The sequence below is a fragment of the Tenebrio molitor genome, chromosome 7 (assembly GCF_963966145.1).
Source record: "Tenebrio molitor chromosome 7, icTenMoli1.1, whole genome shotgun sequence".
NCBI classification, from domain to species: domain Eukaryota; kingdom Metazoa; phylum Arthropoda; class Insecta; order Coleoptera; family Tenebrionidae; genus Tenebrio; species Tenebrio molitor.
This window is the reverse complement of record NC_091052.1, coordinates 7288847-7305320: the sequence shown is the minus strand read 5'-3', so window position 1 is coordinate 7305320 and position 16474 is coordinate 7288847. Positions and strand designations below refer to the sequence as shown.

The 16474-nt window shown below is 35.8% G+C and overlaps 3 protein-coding genes across 10 annotated transcripts in view; all 3 read right to left on the bottom strand.

The window, feature by feature from the left end:
* Positions 1 to 190: 190 nt before the first annotated feature.
* Amph (amphiphysin) lies at positions 191 to 11059 on the bottom strand. 3 transcript variants are annotated; one of them, XM_069053129.1, is made up of 8 exons: positions 10723 to 11057; positions 3289 to 3424; positions 3044 to 3234; positions 2717 to 2989; positions 2423 to 2585; positions 1774 to 2091; positions 1371 to 1522; positions 191 to 1317 (listed from the first exon to the last, which is right to left on the bottom strand). In XM_069053129.1, the coding sequence occupies exons 1-8, from the start codon at positions 10789 to 10791 to the stop codon at positions 1237 to 1239; spliced, it is 1383 nt and encodes a 460-aa protein (XP_068909230.1). In that variant the 5' UTR covers positions 10792 to 11057; the 3' UTR covers positions 191 to 1236. The 3 variants fall into 3 exon arrangements, with proteins under 3 accessions (XP_068909230.1, XP_068909231.1, XP_068909232.1); XM_069053130.1 differs by having other exon boundaries at positions 1380 to 1522; positions 10723 to 11053; XM_069053131.1 differs by lacking the exon at positions 1774 to 2091 and having other exon boundaries at positions 10723 to 11059.
* Positions 11060 to 11842: 783 nt separating this feature from the next.
* Positions 11843 to 14272, bottom strand: Mapmodulin (acidic leucine-rich nuclear phosphoprotein 32 mapmodulin). The gene is made up of 5 exons (XM_069053142.1): positions 14132 to 14272; positions 13665 to 13828; positions 13391 to 13603; positions 13077 to 13342; positions 11843 to 13022 (listed from the first exon to the last, which is right to left on the bottom strand). Exons 1-5 carry the CDS (start codon positions 14177 to 14179, stop codon positions 12976 to 12978), a joined length of 738 nt encoding a protein of 245 aa, XP_068909243.1. The 5' UTR covers positions 14180 to 14272; the 3' UTR covers positions 11843 to 12975.
* The window catches only part of rdx (BTB/POZ and MATH domain-containing protein rdx), a 31594-nt gene continuing 29251 nt past the window's right edge, over positions 14132 to 16474 (bottom strand). For 4 of the 6 annotated variants that reach the window (XM_069053136.1, XM_069053135.1, XM_069053132.1 and 1 more), the window contains one exon: positions 14132 to 16455. The gene's annotated coding sequence lies outside the window, so the exon portion shown is untranslated. The remainder of the gene's footprint in view (positions 16456 to 16474) is intronic. The other 2 variants (XM_069053134.1, XM_069053133.1) reach the window with 1 other exon arrangement.

Genomic DNA, 16474 nt, shown 5'->3' with positions numbered 1-16474 from the left:
TCATCTACGCGAAGAAAAATTAAGTTAAATCCCAATCTACAGTCTACTTTCATTATTTGACGCTCAATTTTTCCACTGCCTTGGAGTTTTTACTGATTACCAGTTTTAAATTATCTCTTACTGGATCGATTTGAGAGTAATATGTATTGTGACCGACAACTGGGAGGAAACATGTATTCACAAAAACGCGTTACCATAATAATTAATCTTTATTTTAACATAATCCAAACATACACTCTACTTAAAATTAGTTAATAATAATAATAAAATATTAAAACATAATTAACTGAGTAAAAATAAGTTACATTTATTGTACAGGGATATTTACTACACATAACATTCCTTCGCCTGAATAGCAAATCTAATCTAATGTAAACAAAATTAACAAGATATATAATAATCAATTATATTTAAGGCACGAATATGAACATTTCAAAAAAAATGTAGAGAAAACAACAATATAATTAATTACTTTAATCACTTTAACAATGTAAATATTTACAAAGATTCCCAAAGTCACTTATAGAGTACCTACTTATTTTTTTAAAAATTGGACATTACATGAATAAACAAAAATCCTTGGCACCTGACGTTATTGATCCCAAACGACATTAGATGAGAAATTTTCGAGATGAGTCTACAAGATGTGACTAGATGATGCCTACTTTGATTGAAAGAGTAAAAATTTATTATCAAATTTGAGCAGTGATGATTGTTTTGATGACTAGTTAGGCTTGCTATGTATAAGCAGGAATTAAAAATGTTCATAGTGCTTTCACAGTACTATAATCTGAGAAAAAATGCATTAAAATAAATGTAAAACTTATCCTACAGTAAATCATTAGCTACTGATGTTATTCAAGGAGAAAATTTTTATATTTAGGCTGAAATGAGCAAGCATTTGATTGATTACATTCTTCATAATGTATTTGAATTTATATTTGTACTTAAATACTAACTAGTTGTTTATTTAAATTTACCTAAAACATATTCGAACATATTTTAAATAAAGTCAGATCGATTATTTGAAATTAATAAAATCTGTAAACAATATCAATTTATAATGAATAAATTAACAGTGAGCACTCATTGTAAAAAATATACAACTAAAAAAAAACTATATTTTCATATAAATATTCACTTTTAAGGCACCTCATTTTAATATAAACGGACTATCTTGGAAGTCCTTTTGTTAGTATATGTGCAAGATACATTCCCACGTATTTTGTTCGTGGCCTAGAGTGGTCTTGTAAAATTCGCTGGGAACATCCCCTTGTCTCCGGTATGTTCTTTTAGGCCCATCAACCAACCCTCCTCCTTAAAAAAATAAATAAATACAATTTTTCAAAATCAGTTGAATTCAAAACAACTTGAGTTACCTGCTCTTCTGGATCGTCATACTCTATCACTTGAATTATTTCTCCGACGTCAAACGACAACTCGTCAACATCCTCCCTGTTGTACTTGTAAGTAGCCTTTACTCTATATAACACACCTGGCGGCAAATTTTCAGTACTAGCGCCTACAAATTCACAATTACGTTCGTCAATATTGCATTCTCACATCTCCAAAGTAATCGAAACGAGAGTACGACACTTTTTATTCATTTATTTTTACAACATAATCTTGTCTCGATTTTTTGCATAATAATTATGTAATTTTAGTATGTTTTGATTATCAAAATGTATCCACCAATTACAGTAGATTATTGGATCATTTTCAACGATTACAATTTCTACCTACGACTACCATGCATTTTTAAAAATTACTTACCAATAGGGATATCATAGAGTTCCTCGACATTTTTATTGTTTGTTTGGGCATTGTTAATACTGGCTTTCTCATTAGCAGCTTGAGGAGCGCTAGGTTCGGGGGAGGAAGGTTTACCATCGGGAGTTGTCTCTCCGTTTATCTCTGGAGGATTAACTTTCACGGGGGGAGTGACGGGAGTTGGTGGATCAACTGGAGTTGTCGGTGGAGTCGAGTCTGTTTTTGTGGGAGTTGTCGGAACGACTGGATCATTAGCATACAGTTGCGTAGTTTCACTTTTAGGAGAGTCTTTTTTAGTTGGGGATTGTGAAAGGTCTTCAGCTGCAAAACACACGCTCAACTTTAACACAACATAGACAACGGTTAGTTATATAAATAGATGAAATAAAACAATTAATTTCTGCGGAAAAATCTCGAAAATGTCTCGTTCCATATAAACTCATTACAGTTAACAATCGAGATTCCACCACACTGTGAAAATGTCAACAATGTTCGTTTTTAATAAATCTAAAAACCCAACGAAATAGTGACTGACTTGTCCACTGTGTTGATCTGTTTATTTAGTGATTTATTAAATCTTCGGGCAGTAGTGAAAGCCAACACGATAAGTACAATTATTAAGTGCAAGGATGAAAAATGTCGGGACACTTACGGTGTGGCGAGGTAATCGGTGAGATGTTGTTTAAAATCAGCGGTGACGAATTTTTGCTCGACGGACGAGGCAGACTAGAACCATTTGTTTTTTTAACACTGTAAGACCCTCGCTGACTGTCGGTCGCAAGTTTGTCAACAACAGCTTCTAATTCGCCGAAAACCTAAAATGTTAGCATGATTTGTTATTTCTGCGATCGCACACCGTACATCTATATAAATGACCTATTTAGAGCGAGTTAGGTTTATTCTGGGATGAATTTCTGGGCTACATCGTGTCAGCCAATTAACTTACTTTAGCCGCTTCTGAATGGAAAACGTGTTCAGCGTTAAAAAGAGTCTGCAAATTCGTCACGAGAAACAGTATCCTGGAATCATATAAAGCTGGAAGCTCGTCGTGCAGTTCTGAATTCAACATTTCGTATGTCCTTTTCGCTTCTTCTAACTGTTCCCGCCCCTTGGCGATCTTTGCGTCGTCTCGTTTTTTCATATTTGTCTGGAGGGCTTGGAAACTGTGCCTTTGGCTATCGTAATCTACTAATTTTCTACCCCTCTTGTCGATTTTTTTCTGCAACATACGCCCCGTAGTACAACGTCGCGTATTCGCTCGAACTAAACTCACCCTCATCTCGGGGAACTGACTTTGATAAGTGTTCAATGGCAGGAGGACTTGATCCGCTAATTTATGACTAAAATCTTGCCACAACATATCGACCGATTGTGTCTGAACGTACAGAAGGTCGTGACCGGTCCACTGACTTTCGTACGTTTCTCCGATGGCTTCCAACAACGACTTCGAGGCTGCCTGGGCGGCTGTAACATCTCCAAATGCAACACATTCAACACCTCAACACCTCCACTGATTACCTCTTATACACCTTATATAATTGTTAAATTCCTTCTGTATTCTATTCGCCGCGTTCTGCTGTCTGGTGAAGTTTTGTAGGTGTTCGTCGAAGATCTCGTCCGCTGTCCTATCCACTTTCCCAAGATTTTGCAAAATCTGTAACAGACCAACACATTATTATCATCATGTTGTGCAGCGCAGTCATTGTTATTATCGATAATACGATGACTATAATAACATCGTTGCAACCGCAGCGCGGGTTGAACGATTGATAAATCTTGTTGATTTGCACATTTTTAAAAACAATTTTGCAAAATCTATTTTTACGCAAAGAAAACTTCCACAAGCCCGGCCGCCAAAATACACCAAGGTCGTAAAGTCCAACATGTAATGAAGCTAAAACTGCACTTATTACCAAAATAAATTCAAGTGGTTAACGCTGCCGAAGTTCATCAGCCTATAAAACGTCGATTTTCGACGAAATCTGTTTTTGATTTGTGAAAATTCTCAAAGCGACCGTGACGCTGCTAAATCCAGGACGCCTTACCTTGGATTAAAAGAGGAAATTGGGTGTTTATATGTTGATTTTGGATCTGTAATGATCGGGACTTGACGTCAACTTTTAATTATTGCAGTTTCATCAAAAACCTATTTATTTACAATATGAAAATAGCTTCTCGCATAATCGGTGCATTGAAGTTCCCGTGTTTACTGGGAACAGATTGTGGCAAGTTTATCCATTAGGTTTAGGTTATTTCAAATTTAAAATACTACGACGTTTTACATCACAATGCGCTCAATAGACGTTTTCCGCTCAAAATGTATTATGCAACCTAGCTGAATTGATAATTTAATTAAATATTTCGCTTGAATGGCATCAACTGGCACACCATGAAAGAGGACGAACAACAACTTAATTAAATATACGAAATGCAACCAACTACGTTGCTTTTAAAAATTGCACAAGTACAGCTTCATCTCTGCGACAATGTAATCATCCTCATTAAGAATTCTATTACTGGTGGCTCTCTACAAAATTCATTTGGTTGTTATACGGGGATGTTGTCTCGCATACTAATTATGCTTTCACCCCAAAAGCGGTGATCGTTACTCATAAACATTAATACACAATGATACAATAAAGTTTGAGGTTGCTACCATTATTAAATCTCACATTGTTTTGGCCAAATCACGATCAATGCAATCACACAAACATCGTAATCTGCCAAATTTTCTCTCTGCAACATTAACAGTCGATGGTTTATACCCTCTAAAAACTATATTTAAAGCAGCGGTCGACCTTATTAATTTAATATTTCAAAATTCAAGATGGGCGATAAAACACCGTCGACATAAAACTGATAATTACGGCTTCCAGAAACCTACTCCACAAGAGATTTTATAAGGAATTAATTCTGGATCATGTATCATCACGTACATCTCCAGCATATTTTCTTTCTGATATAATATTTACCCATTTTTTGACGCAGTACATTATATTTTTTACTATCGTTACGTATTTGATATGTTGTTAATGTTACTTAACATGATAAAATTTAAATTGTGTGGAAGCAACAATAAATTAGTCGGGCTTAACTCTAAGCAAGACTAATTATTGTTATAAAAGAAGCAAGACGCCAAGACGGAAGTGCCACATTTTATTTTGCTCATACCAGTGTTAGGTAACGAAATTTTTTTGGCAATTTACATGACTATGTAATCAGGATGGGCACTTTTATTAGAAATTTGCAATGTAAAAGCAACAGGTGTGGTGGCTATTAAAAATGCAATTAATTATTTCGGAGGAATGCGAGGTGGTACCGAGTTCAAAGTCGGACAATCGGAGAGCCCAAGACTCGGACCTGTCGGACTTGCTGGTTGTATTTTTTCCGTCTACAGTTCCAACCTTCCGTCTCAAATAGATCGCTTCGTAAAAAGAAACAATTCAGTGTAAGATGCGGCGATTGTCCCTCTAATTTTAGAAGCGCCACTTCTTTTTCATCGCAGCTCTTAACCCAATTGTATCAAAATACGAACGTCGGACGTCTGCACGAGAAACGCGACTTCACACGAAAATAATCAAGTTTCGGAAGATTTCCTCAAGCCACTTTTATTGAAATAATCCAATTCCGCGCGCACAACCAGCTTTCTAATTTCGAGTTGTTTTAGGAATACTACTACTACTACTAGAAATATCGCCTTTTGCGGGAGTTTCCTGCTTTCAAGAATAATTATTTAAATAATTGCAAACATGCAACTTTATCCGAGACTGGTGAGGTGAACGTAATTTTTTATTTGTTTTCAATGACATGAATAGGAATAATGAATTTATAAGTCTGGTGTTGTTAAATGGAATGTGGTCTCTTGCGCACCTTTTCCCACAAGTTGTGGTCGATTCTCGACCACTTTCTCATCGTTTTATTTCCGTGGAGATGCATTTGCCACATTACAAAAAAAATTCATACACTTCGACGTAAAATCGCCGTTTTAATGATTTTGTCTTCGGTGTTCGGTTCACCTGCGAGCACACGCCTTAAAATTGTTATTACTTTCCATTCTTAGCGTGCGTGAGTGTTCCTCTCTACCCACTTGTATGGTCGTTCTACCGAACCACAAATGGAATGTGAGGATGTGTGAAGATTACATTCAGACAATCGAAAATCCGAAAAATGACGGAAAATGATCGTCTCATTAAAAAATGAAAGGCGAAGAAACAACTCGATCGACCGTTCCAAATTTAGGTTTATTGTTTGTCCAAACATGCACAAATTAGTCGAGTAAATTTCACACTACTTTGCAACACGTTTCACATCAATGTGAATTTTCTAGCGACAAATCCTATATTTAACAAAGGCACGTGTGACGTGATACCTGTTTATCGCTTTATAACCGTGTGCACCAGACCTGTTGTGCCCTCTTATAATGTTAGCACCGCATACCTCCGGCTGATTTTCACTCTTCGTCTCAAAAGGTCAGTCAGTGAGGAATGAGCGTGTATTTATCTGCCCAAGTTCTTCTTTTGTGACGTTCTCCTTTCAACAATAACTTCACTCGGACGTCGGGTCGTTACAGAGCTAACATTTCACGAATCCGCCACGAAGATGTGGAACAATTTCTCTTCGCCGGCTTGAATGTCGAGTCCGAGTCGCGATTTTCTTCACTAAATCATCCCAGAAAGACGGTTTTCGAGAATATCAAATACGAGTCGAGATCGTGAGGCCAATTGGAATCAAATGACGTCACCTATACCATTCTAATAACTGGTTTCCACGTGAAAAATGCAATCTAGCTGTACCTACACGTTACGAAACGATTTTCGATTATTTTGATGTTGAACCGAAAGTTCACAAAACAAACGTTACGGCTTCTGCGAAATTTGAGATAGGTACGTTTTCGACAAGAAAATTCTGTTTGCTCGTTCTCTTTCATAAATCTACTGCGTTTATCATTCGGCAAATAAGCAGCGTCTCATGTGGTTTCGCACCAAATTTCGATTTGTGAATTAAATTTATGTTTGTGTAAAACGTAATCTGCCAGTATTTATTTATACATACCCGTACTCTTTGTGCTGTGTAAGTTTACAGTCTGTTAATCTACTACGTTATTTTCCTTCGTATCTTTTGACTACATGTTTATTGTTTTTCAATTGTCGTGTTAATCACTGGTTACAATACCAACTCCTAAAGACACGTCATTACATTAGCACACCACTCCATGTTGCATTGCTAATGCGTCGCCTTAATTCAAAGTCTATTTCAAACGTCACGGAAAATTCATTTAAACCATGTACCTACATTAAAACCATGGGAAACATCTTCACGGTCTTTGAAAACTTCTTAAAATTTTGTTCGTTAACGAGCGAAACTGTCATCTCTTTGTAAAGTTTAAATTAAATTCTTTCTATTTAAATGTTGTTGAAAAAATAAATAATCGAAAGTCCAAATGATTAAACAAGACTAAAAAATTAAATAGGTTGATCTGAAGTGTTTATTGGACATTCTATACAATATTTTTTACGAAAGTAATTAATTACTTTTCACTTTGATCTAAAACCGCTACCAAATCACAACCTCTTCACTTTCAATACAGTATAATAAAATAAACATTTGGTAGATACGCGATCATTAATTCTGTCAGTTACTGTACATTCGTATCTTATACAAAAACAAAGTAAACTCAATTTATTCCGACCTTTTGTTATTTGGAAAGTGAACAACGACTAAATTTACCTCTGGAACATTTTTTCACGTTATACACACAAGTGGAAAATTGTTCGAATTCTCGTCGATATTTTTGCGGTACACCGGCCATAAAAATTCGAAATTACGCTCGATTCTGAATTTTGGAAAATGTCCAACGTCCGCTCGTGAACAATTTTAATGCTGCCGGAAGTTTTCGACTATTTATTTTGAAGATCTCTTTTTTCCGCGTGCGTGAACAGACGTGTTAAATCACGTTAAGTCAGTTTAACATGTTTACTTTTAACAGGGTCGTAAACTTATCAAAATATGACACGCCCGCACTGGATTAACTGTTTTTCTAACAGTTCTTAATGACTCGATGAACGAATGGAATTAATAAAAGGTAAATAAAATGGCATTTTCAATGTGCAATTTATGGTCATTATTATTATGCATAATCTCGTTGTTATTATACACTTGGCTTACGAACAACAATCCCATAGTGTAGCAGCAACCATTTCTAAACGTAAACGATGCGTTTTTGTAAAGTGTTGCAATCGTCCCAACGCAACTCATCCAACGCAAAAAAATTTGTTACGCTTCGTTCCCCGAATTAATTTCGTTCTTCTTAACTCTTTTGGGACACTCTGTATTAATTCTTGAACTCGTTGGGCAAAAACAATTATTTTTAAATGGTTATAAGCTAAGGTAATTAACGCCTCTTTTTCATCAAACAATTGCAGTTCAGGGTTCAGCGCGAAGTAAATATTGTTCTTTTACCGATAAAGTAATAATCCAAGGAAATGTACATAATAAGAATGGAATAAGTAGACTGTAAAACCACACAACATAATTCGCGAAGCAAATGAAGCAATACGTTATTGCAAGACCTCAACTCATAGCATTTAATTATAAGACAGGACGTACCATCAATCAAAATTTTAACGGGGAATTTATTTGGGGTTTTGATCATTTTGCACCAATTGACAAAGCGTTCGCTGTGTTCTTATTAAAACTACAAAGCTGCAACATGTTACCAGTAATTGCGAAGCAGTATTTAAATTACGTTTCTTCTACAAACGGCTTAAGCTTTACCACACATCATAATCTAAACAATAACGACCAATAAACTTGCTGTAATAAATACAGTCTAAGAATCGTAATGATTTTCTATATTTCTTTCGCTAGAAAACAATTGTTCACAATTTACAGCCAAAGTATTCCGAGACAGTGATGATACGGCCTCGATGTTGCTATGGTCTCTTGCTCTGGATTAAAACACCCAAAGAAATTTTTAACACCAATTCGTTTCACTCAAATTTCTTTTTTTTTCTCAATTTGTTCGAAAGATGTTTTTGAGCAAGTGATAACAAAATTGGGCTTGAAAAACAAACTGATTTAACCTTCAAAATATTATGGTTGTAATAAAAATTCACCGATAAGTCTTGTCAACTTTATGATTTTCACGCAAAAATGGAGAATTGTTTTTGGAAGACGACACAATTACTAACTCAGATTTGTCACAAACTTGGCATTTTTCCCGACTTGTGCAAGTTAATTTTGTATCGCTAATTCATAAATCTGATGACGTGACTGAACTGCAGAAGTGTACTTTGCTGTCTGGTTTTCACGAATATTTAAATCCTTGAGCAAGAAGTGTCGAAAAGTTTTAAGCTTTGTTTTTGAGCACGCAGACATAAAACAGTAGATGAAATAAATTGTAAAAGCGAACAATAGTATTATGACAACCTTCCACAACCGAATTAAATGTTTGTTTACGTGACTAATCACTTCAAATTTGTATCTAATTTTGAAACAAATTACATATTCCGTCTGGTGTTGCGAGACGGCTGTAAGAACCTAGAATCCGATAGTTTAAAAATATCCAATTCTGTTTTTTCTTTCGTAGTTAAATTTGTACTCCAACTATCCAGCCTAACGCCTCTTCCTCCTTCGACTCTTCCATTACTTAATCTTATTAATGTTACGCTCGATGTTGATGAGATACCTCTTCTGTTCCCTTGACCGTTGGCCTGAAATCTCGGAAGGTTAACCCCGAAATGTCAAAATTAATTTGATTTCCCAAAAAGTGGTAAAATGAGGACACGAATCCTTTTGTGTGCGTTATGCGGCGCCACCAAAATGTCACTCTAATACCACAGCTTTATAGACACGTTGGCGTGGATGCAAGACCGAAAGCCGTCAAAAGCCAGTTTGATTTTATGGGAAAAAACTGGGAGCAACCAAACCGTTCTCGTCTAAATTAGTTAAATTGAAATACAGTTATGTCAGCGTCTAGGAAGAAATCGTCGGAGGAATGTGGCAATCCGTCGAAGAACTGAAGGTGTCGCGACCCAATTCCTAATTGCAAAACATCGCCCGAACACTGCATTGTACTTAACTTTGAAATTGTTATCTCTGTAGTTTCAGGTCTGTTAGAAAATTCCTGTCGAGAGTGGCCGGTAGCAAGTGCCAAGACGTGCTATTCTAAGGCCTGGCTATTTTATTTGGATGGCTCGGTCAACTATTGCTGAAGTTACGCGAATCACAAATAAAAATAGATGGCTCAAGTTTGCTAAAAAACCGTTTCCATTCAATAAAAACCAACAAATTCGTGCAAATATTGGAACCGAGATTGTACCTGAGCGGGCCTTGTGTTCTACAAGACAAACAAAGATAAGAAACCAGACGCTTTGGAAAGATCCAGGCGGATTCTTTCTCCAGGGTCGAATCGTTTTGTCGCTTCGATAATAAACAATATCAAAAAGCAATGATAAATTATGCACTTCTGAACGTAAAGGTTTGGCACACTTTCTGCGAAAGTAGGATATAAACATGCCGGAAAAAATGATTGTACCTACAGCTCAAGGCGAATTTTACAAATAAATTCACGAAGATGAGCTACTTTTTCGGCGTGAAATTTGCGAAATGCTGAATTGTTGTGTTGCGGTTTCTTGTATTCTTATTTGGTAAGCCAGAAAATCTTGTGGGCGACCATGTAGGTTCGGAATAATTCTCAAAGCCCGGCTGTGTTTGCTACAATTTAAAAATCCAATTTACGACCAGGTCTGTGTAAATTGCCGTATATCAACACCATGCCTGACACCAAATAATTTATTTCGGGCAACAATACGCACTTTCAAGGTAAATTTGATTATAGCTCTAGAAAAATACCTTAACAAGTGTCGCCGCGGAGACCCATTGTCCGCCAATAGACTTGACCAATTTGGATTATTTTAAAGACATAACCTAACTTGGGAATGTGTCACTGACCTTTTCTTTAGCTCTTCCTGCATGTTTCTGTACGGACTTGGCCAATAAAGATCCTCGACTTTCTGCCATATCTTTAAATTTTGAAAATGTTCCGCCCAGACTTATCACAATTTCACTGGCACAGTTTATTTTATTATTTGTCCTTTACTAGTGATGTAAGCACTAGGATCACAAGACGAACTACCGCGACAGCCTCATCCACCGTATTACTTTTAGCTTTAGCTTTAGTCGCATATTATTTTAGTACATTTCAGGATGAAATAAACGTCCGGGAACGTGTGTAGGTAAAACAGGTTGAAGTGAGGCTAGTTGAGACAGTGCGCGGTAGGGGGCGCACCGACGACTCAATATACGAGGGCCCCTCGAAAAAATATAACCCATCCCTCCCCACAAATTTATAACAATTTCTATCTCTACCATTGGTTGCATACACTTCATTCTTAGAGTCTCGAGAAAACACAAACAATTAAGCGATGTTTAACAAAACAGTTAAAAACGTACAAATCAAAATTTTCAAATACACAGCACTTAATTTCTTTGCACGAATGAGGACACCGTAACGTAAATGGTACCTATAAACTTGGTACAAGTATTTGTCAGCTAAACAACGTAAAAATACGGACAATAGATTCTCACGACCTTGCATTTACGCAAGTTTTGGATAATTTTCAAAGACGAGGTTATTAGTATTACTAGGTACATTTTTACCAACTACTTATTAAATATTAAATAACTATTTATAAATGCGAACTTGTATTACTGTTATTTTGGCAATATTTGTAGTTTACATAACAATCAATAAAAACTGACCATTGTATTTATAACAGAAACTGGAATAAATATTAAAAAAATTAAACCACCACTTCGCCATCGATCGTCAACTATCAAACCATCCGCTCATATTGAGTGTAAGAAAATACGTTTGTTAATTGATTAGTGTTATTAATAGTTCTGAAAAAGAAATTTAAAATGTGTTGTAAATCTATTTTTATATCAGAATGCAGTATAAACCCTACAAAAAGGCAACGATTACATCGCTACTTTTTTTATTTTATGGGTCTGCTTTTAAAAATACTTTCAATCTCACATTTCGACTTTTCTTAGTGAGCTGAAGTAAATATTTTGTTTATACTAAAACTGTGTATTTAACTGAAATTACAAGAGATTATCCATTACACAAGATATAGCATATTCCACTAATTCATTGAAAGATCTATAATATTTTAAAATCTGAGAATAGATTTAATAAGTAACAACAAAATACCAATAATTAAGGAATTGTTGAGCATTGTCTCTGTGATGTCCATTATAGATGTCACAATATAAAATCTGCTTATTTAATTTCCACCAGCAGATTTTACCAACAAAATTGTACAGCTTTCAAATGTATCTCTTGCAACAATCACAGATTGTTGTACGTTTTAATAAGTAAAAAAATAACTCTTTTTCTGATAAATATATATAGATCTAAAGGTGTAGAGCCAGTGGAAAAAAAATAAGAAATAGACTGTGTTTACTTATAAATTCATATTTCTTTTAATGCTTAAGAAATTCCCCAATTAGAAATATAGTTTTGATATTCATATCTATATATAAGTTAAATTTCATACAGAAGGCTTCATAACAGACAATATTAAAATTCTTCGCAGATTAATACTAAAATGTATAAAATGTTTAAAAATTTTGTACTGTATATATTTTATTCTTGTTTTATGTCTATTATGACTCCTAGCTGTAATACCATTAACAAAAAGACGTCAACATAGCTTAATATTAACAATAAACTTCACTTAAGTGTTTCTTTTACTTGACAAGTGCATTAAGTGTTTGAGAAAGTAACAAATGTCTACTATAACATCTCCCAAGTAAATGAAGTTTATTGAACTACCATGTTAAAAAAATAATAATAACAAAAAGTAAAAAACCAATAACTTAGCTATGTAAACGTACTAAACTACTAATACATATAATCTATATGGGAACAAGTGTTCCTGTACAAAATATATTCCATCATTGACTTACATTAACAACAACTGGCTGCTACAAGGAATACTTTACAACTATAATAAAACTACTACATTTTCAATTTTTGGAAATTTAGAATATCAATTTAGTAAATTATTATAGATGTATCAGCAATCTGATTTTTTTTGTAAAGTATGATACCACAGCCAGGGGTGACGTCTCTTCTCACAAATTGGAGACACAATCATTGGTCAATTTTTAGTTCATATCACTACTGTAAAACACATTTTAATTGCCCTCACCATCTTCTAATTTTCTCTTTTTACCCCTTGAAACTGTAAAGACAAGACAAATAATCACAACAATATTTACAACACAAGTAACATTACCATCAGGTGATTGTGCATCATCTTCAGCTGCATCTTCTTCCTCCTCTTCTTCGATGCCATCCTCATCCTCCTCTTCTTCACCAGCTTCATAGTCACCCTCATCAGACAGTTCATCTAAATTTTCAGAATATACAGCACCCAATCCTACAGTGTCATCTAGGTCATCATCTTCATCAGAACTTCCTTCCTCTTCAGACTCATCATCATTACCATTTACTTCTTCCTCTGCATCACTGTCTTCTATCTCGCAGTCTTCTGCATCAAATCTGACCCACACATTTAAATTCAGTTTAGAGAGTGACCTACTAACTTACCCATCAAGATATTTAAGGCTTGGAATCATTTTAAATATTTTTTCCCTGTAATTTTCAACAGTTGTGGCTTCATTGTTGAAGAGGTCAAGATTTTTAAGATTTTTGAAATTTTTTAATGGTTCCAGTGTTGTTAAATCTTTGATCCTGTTGCCACTTAAGTTGAGGTGTGTTAACTTGGGACTTGTTTCCAGTAGATTGAGTCCATTGTTTATCCTGTAGCATGAGTATAATTAGAATTGATTTCTTCCATTCCAAGTTTTATCAATAACACTACCTGTTGTCACTTAATTCTAATTTCTTCAGATTGGGAAGTTTGGGGAATCCTTTAATAGACGTTAGACCGACGTTGATCAGCGATAAGCTCTCCAGATTGCAGAATTCGTCGCTCAGTCCTATGATGCTTGTACTCCGGCAATTATCCAAATTCAGTTCTTTTATCTGCGGATAAAATCACAATTTCCGATTAGAACAACGCGATATCGGTGCGGAACAGCCATTTCTCGCTTTCGGGACCCAGTTCGAGATTAAAAATTAATAGGAAACCAGGAAACAGGTCGAGATGCGTGTTACAGCGCAAAGAAGCGTTGCCTTGATGGCAGCAGCGCTGAAAATATTGCATGGACGACGTGCTCGTGCCGCAAATCGTCCACCACATCCAAGTGGACCGACTTTCGGTCGACATGTAAGCACATGTACGATGCGACGAGCGACGACACCTCCGTTCAAAACTAGAATACTCACGTCTGCCGGATTTCTCCCTCGTTTTTCCAACTCTATGCGCTTCTCCATTCCGAATCGGCTTTATCTTCGACACAAACGACACGAAATCCACCAGCCCCAAGCTGTTTTCATACAACGTAACCTTGCACTCGACACCGCTTCTGGCTGAAGTGAGCTTTCAAACCGCGAACGCGAAGACAGCAGACAAGAACTCATCGATTAGCCGCCACAGCGTTCATGGCATTTCAATGCTGCGCTAGAGGGGTACCTACAATAACACAATGGTTGCGGTGGCGGGAGATTTGCCGGCCAATCAGAGCAAGCCGATTTTTGAGGTTAAGGGCGGTTTTCCTATCAACATTGGCACATTTTCCGTTTTATTGCGGTTTTGTCGGGGTTAGGGCGTTATCGTCGTACCACGAATCGGAACAGTGGGTGAAAAGGGGCGAAATGGGGCTCCAGGAGGGTCGGTTTGGGTACGCGAATTCGGCGGATGTTGGAAAACAAATGCGAAGGTGTGAGTTTTGGCGCGGAAAGGTTCAAAATCTTGAATTGGACGCAGAATTCAATTTGTTGGGCTCGGTAAGATGGTCGTTGATATTTAACGTGTTTAAAATTCATTTTGGCCTTAGTATAATGAAAATAAAAATTTTGATAGAATCTGTTTCGTTCCAATACAAAATACAATAAAAGAGGAACATTTCCAAATTTGACCTAAGAAATCAGGTAAATCAATAATATTCCGCCCAAACAAAAACTTTATTTCCTGTTCAAAATATTACATTATCTAAAACAACGGTCTCGTTCTTGTAGAAGACAAAATATTCTTAAGATCTCATGATGCATATTATGTAATTAAAATTATGTCAGGATCTGAAGGATGCATAAAGCGGTGTGGTACCACAGGGTATTGGAGGATTACGACATGACCATTGACCAGTAAACTGAATAAAAAAAAACTTTTATTTTTTTATTTGACATATTTACTGTTGAAATTGCTCCACTACTTTATGGCTCCTTATTGGGAGTAAAATATTTTTTCTATTTCATAAATGTGCATAAATGATAGCTTTTGGTATCTGTAGGGGTCTAAATAATCTAATCCTCAGGACTTGTGGTCGATTTTACCATCCTTGGTAATTAGTTTCCAGGTATCTACTGTTAATTAAGGCTAAGTGCATGCAAATGCTTTCGTTTCCCTCAGTAAAAGCTATGTTCACAAAAATCTGAAACTGAATCTGCTTCGTGGTCACATTATTGTACTCGTAGATACACCTTGCGTCGAAAGATAATTTGCTTTTGAACTCAAAAACGATATGCACAAACTTTTTTAAAGTCTTCCAATATTGATACTGATCTCAATTCCGTAAAAGATTAATGCTTTTCTTAATAAAATTTCTACATGTTCAATAAATATGTACCTACAGAAATATCTATAATGTGTTTAAACTTGCAGTGGAAGAGTTTTTAAAGTAAAGAGTCATAATAGATTATTACAATCATGGAAAATAATAAAGTAATTAGTAAGTGCCCTTGAAGGTAAATATCCGTCCGCGGAGGACGACGGATTGAACAACAACCGAACATTTGGAAATCGGGACTTTTACCTGTCCTACCTGCTCATTCCATTATAATGTTAATGTATTTTAAAGAAAAATGACCCTCTACATTTTTCAGATAAATTTACTTCAGGGAAAGCGATTTGGACCGCACTCCGTTCAAATATTGAGTGTCGAAATCGCGTCCTTTCTTAATTTCTGCAATTAAATCAGAGAAATTGCAAAAACACCAAGAGTATGATAAATTTAACACCATAGACATATTTTTGAGCAAGAAATCCGTCATTTTCTGACAATCCGTTTTTAATTACTTAAAAAATAAACCCTTTTTCAAAAATCGAAGGACCTAGCCTCATGCAGCTAACCAATATGAATCAATTTCAGTTTCGAGTTTTCCTTCAAATTAAAATACCTATGTCGGGAAAAAAATAATTTCCTGAGAGTTATTTTATCGTATAGCTGAAAATTGCTACCAAGGATTTGGCACTTTTATACAGAAGTATCTGGCAGACCCTTTGTACTTTGCAGAGACGTGCGGGAGGGGTTCAGTGGAATGAGAGGGAGCACAAAGAGGCACCGAGAGGGTCAGTTTACGTAAGCGAATTTGACGGATGTTAGACAACACTTGCAAAGGGTGGGTTTTGCGTTTTGGCGGGGAACTGGAAATTCTCGCAAATTTATGAGTAGCGAGCTCAAATCATTGTGGTGGCAGATATCTGAGGTCTGTACAAATTTATTTTGGTAATGGCGAAATAACAAAAGAAACTTGATAAAATCTGATTTGTCCTGTTGAACGAGAAAATCT

Bases quoted from the DNA above. Each gene is read 5' to 3' on its own strand.
- Amph (XM_069053129.1), bottom strand. From the start codon at position 10,791: ATGGCAGAAAGTCGAGGATCTTTATTGGCCAAGTCCGTACAGAAACAT. The intron at 2,586-2,716 runs GTAAGTTAATTG...CTAACATTTTAG, and splicing joins TCCATTCAGAAGCGGCTAAA to GTTTTCGGCGAATTAGAAGC. The intron at 2,092-2,422 runs GTAAGTGTCCCG...TGTGTTTTGCAG, and splicing joins ACCGATTACCTCGCCACACC to CTGAAGACCTTTCACAATCC.
- Mapmodulin (XM_069053142.1), bottom strand. From the start codon at position 14,179: ATGGAGAAGCGCATAGAGTTGGAAAAACGAGGGAGAAATCCGGCAGAC. The intron at 13,343-13,390 runs GTAAGTTAGTAG...TGTGTGGGTCAG, and splicing joins AGCCTTAAATATCTTGATGG to ATTTGATGCAGAAGACTGCG. The intron at 13,023-13,076 runs GTAATGTTACTT...TTGTCTTTACAG, and splicing joins TGATGCACAATCACCTGATG to TTTCAAGGGGTAAAAAGAGA.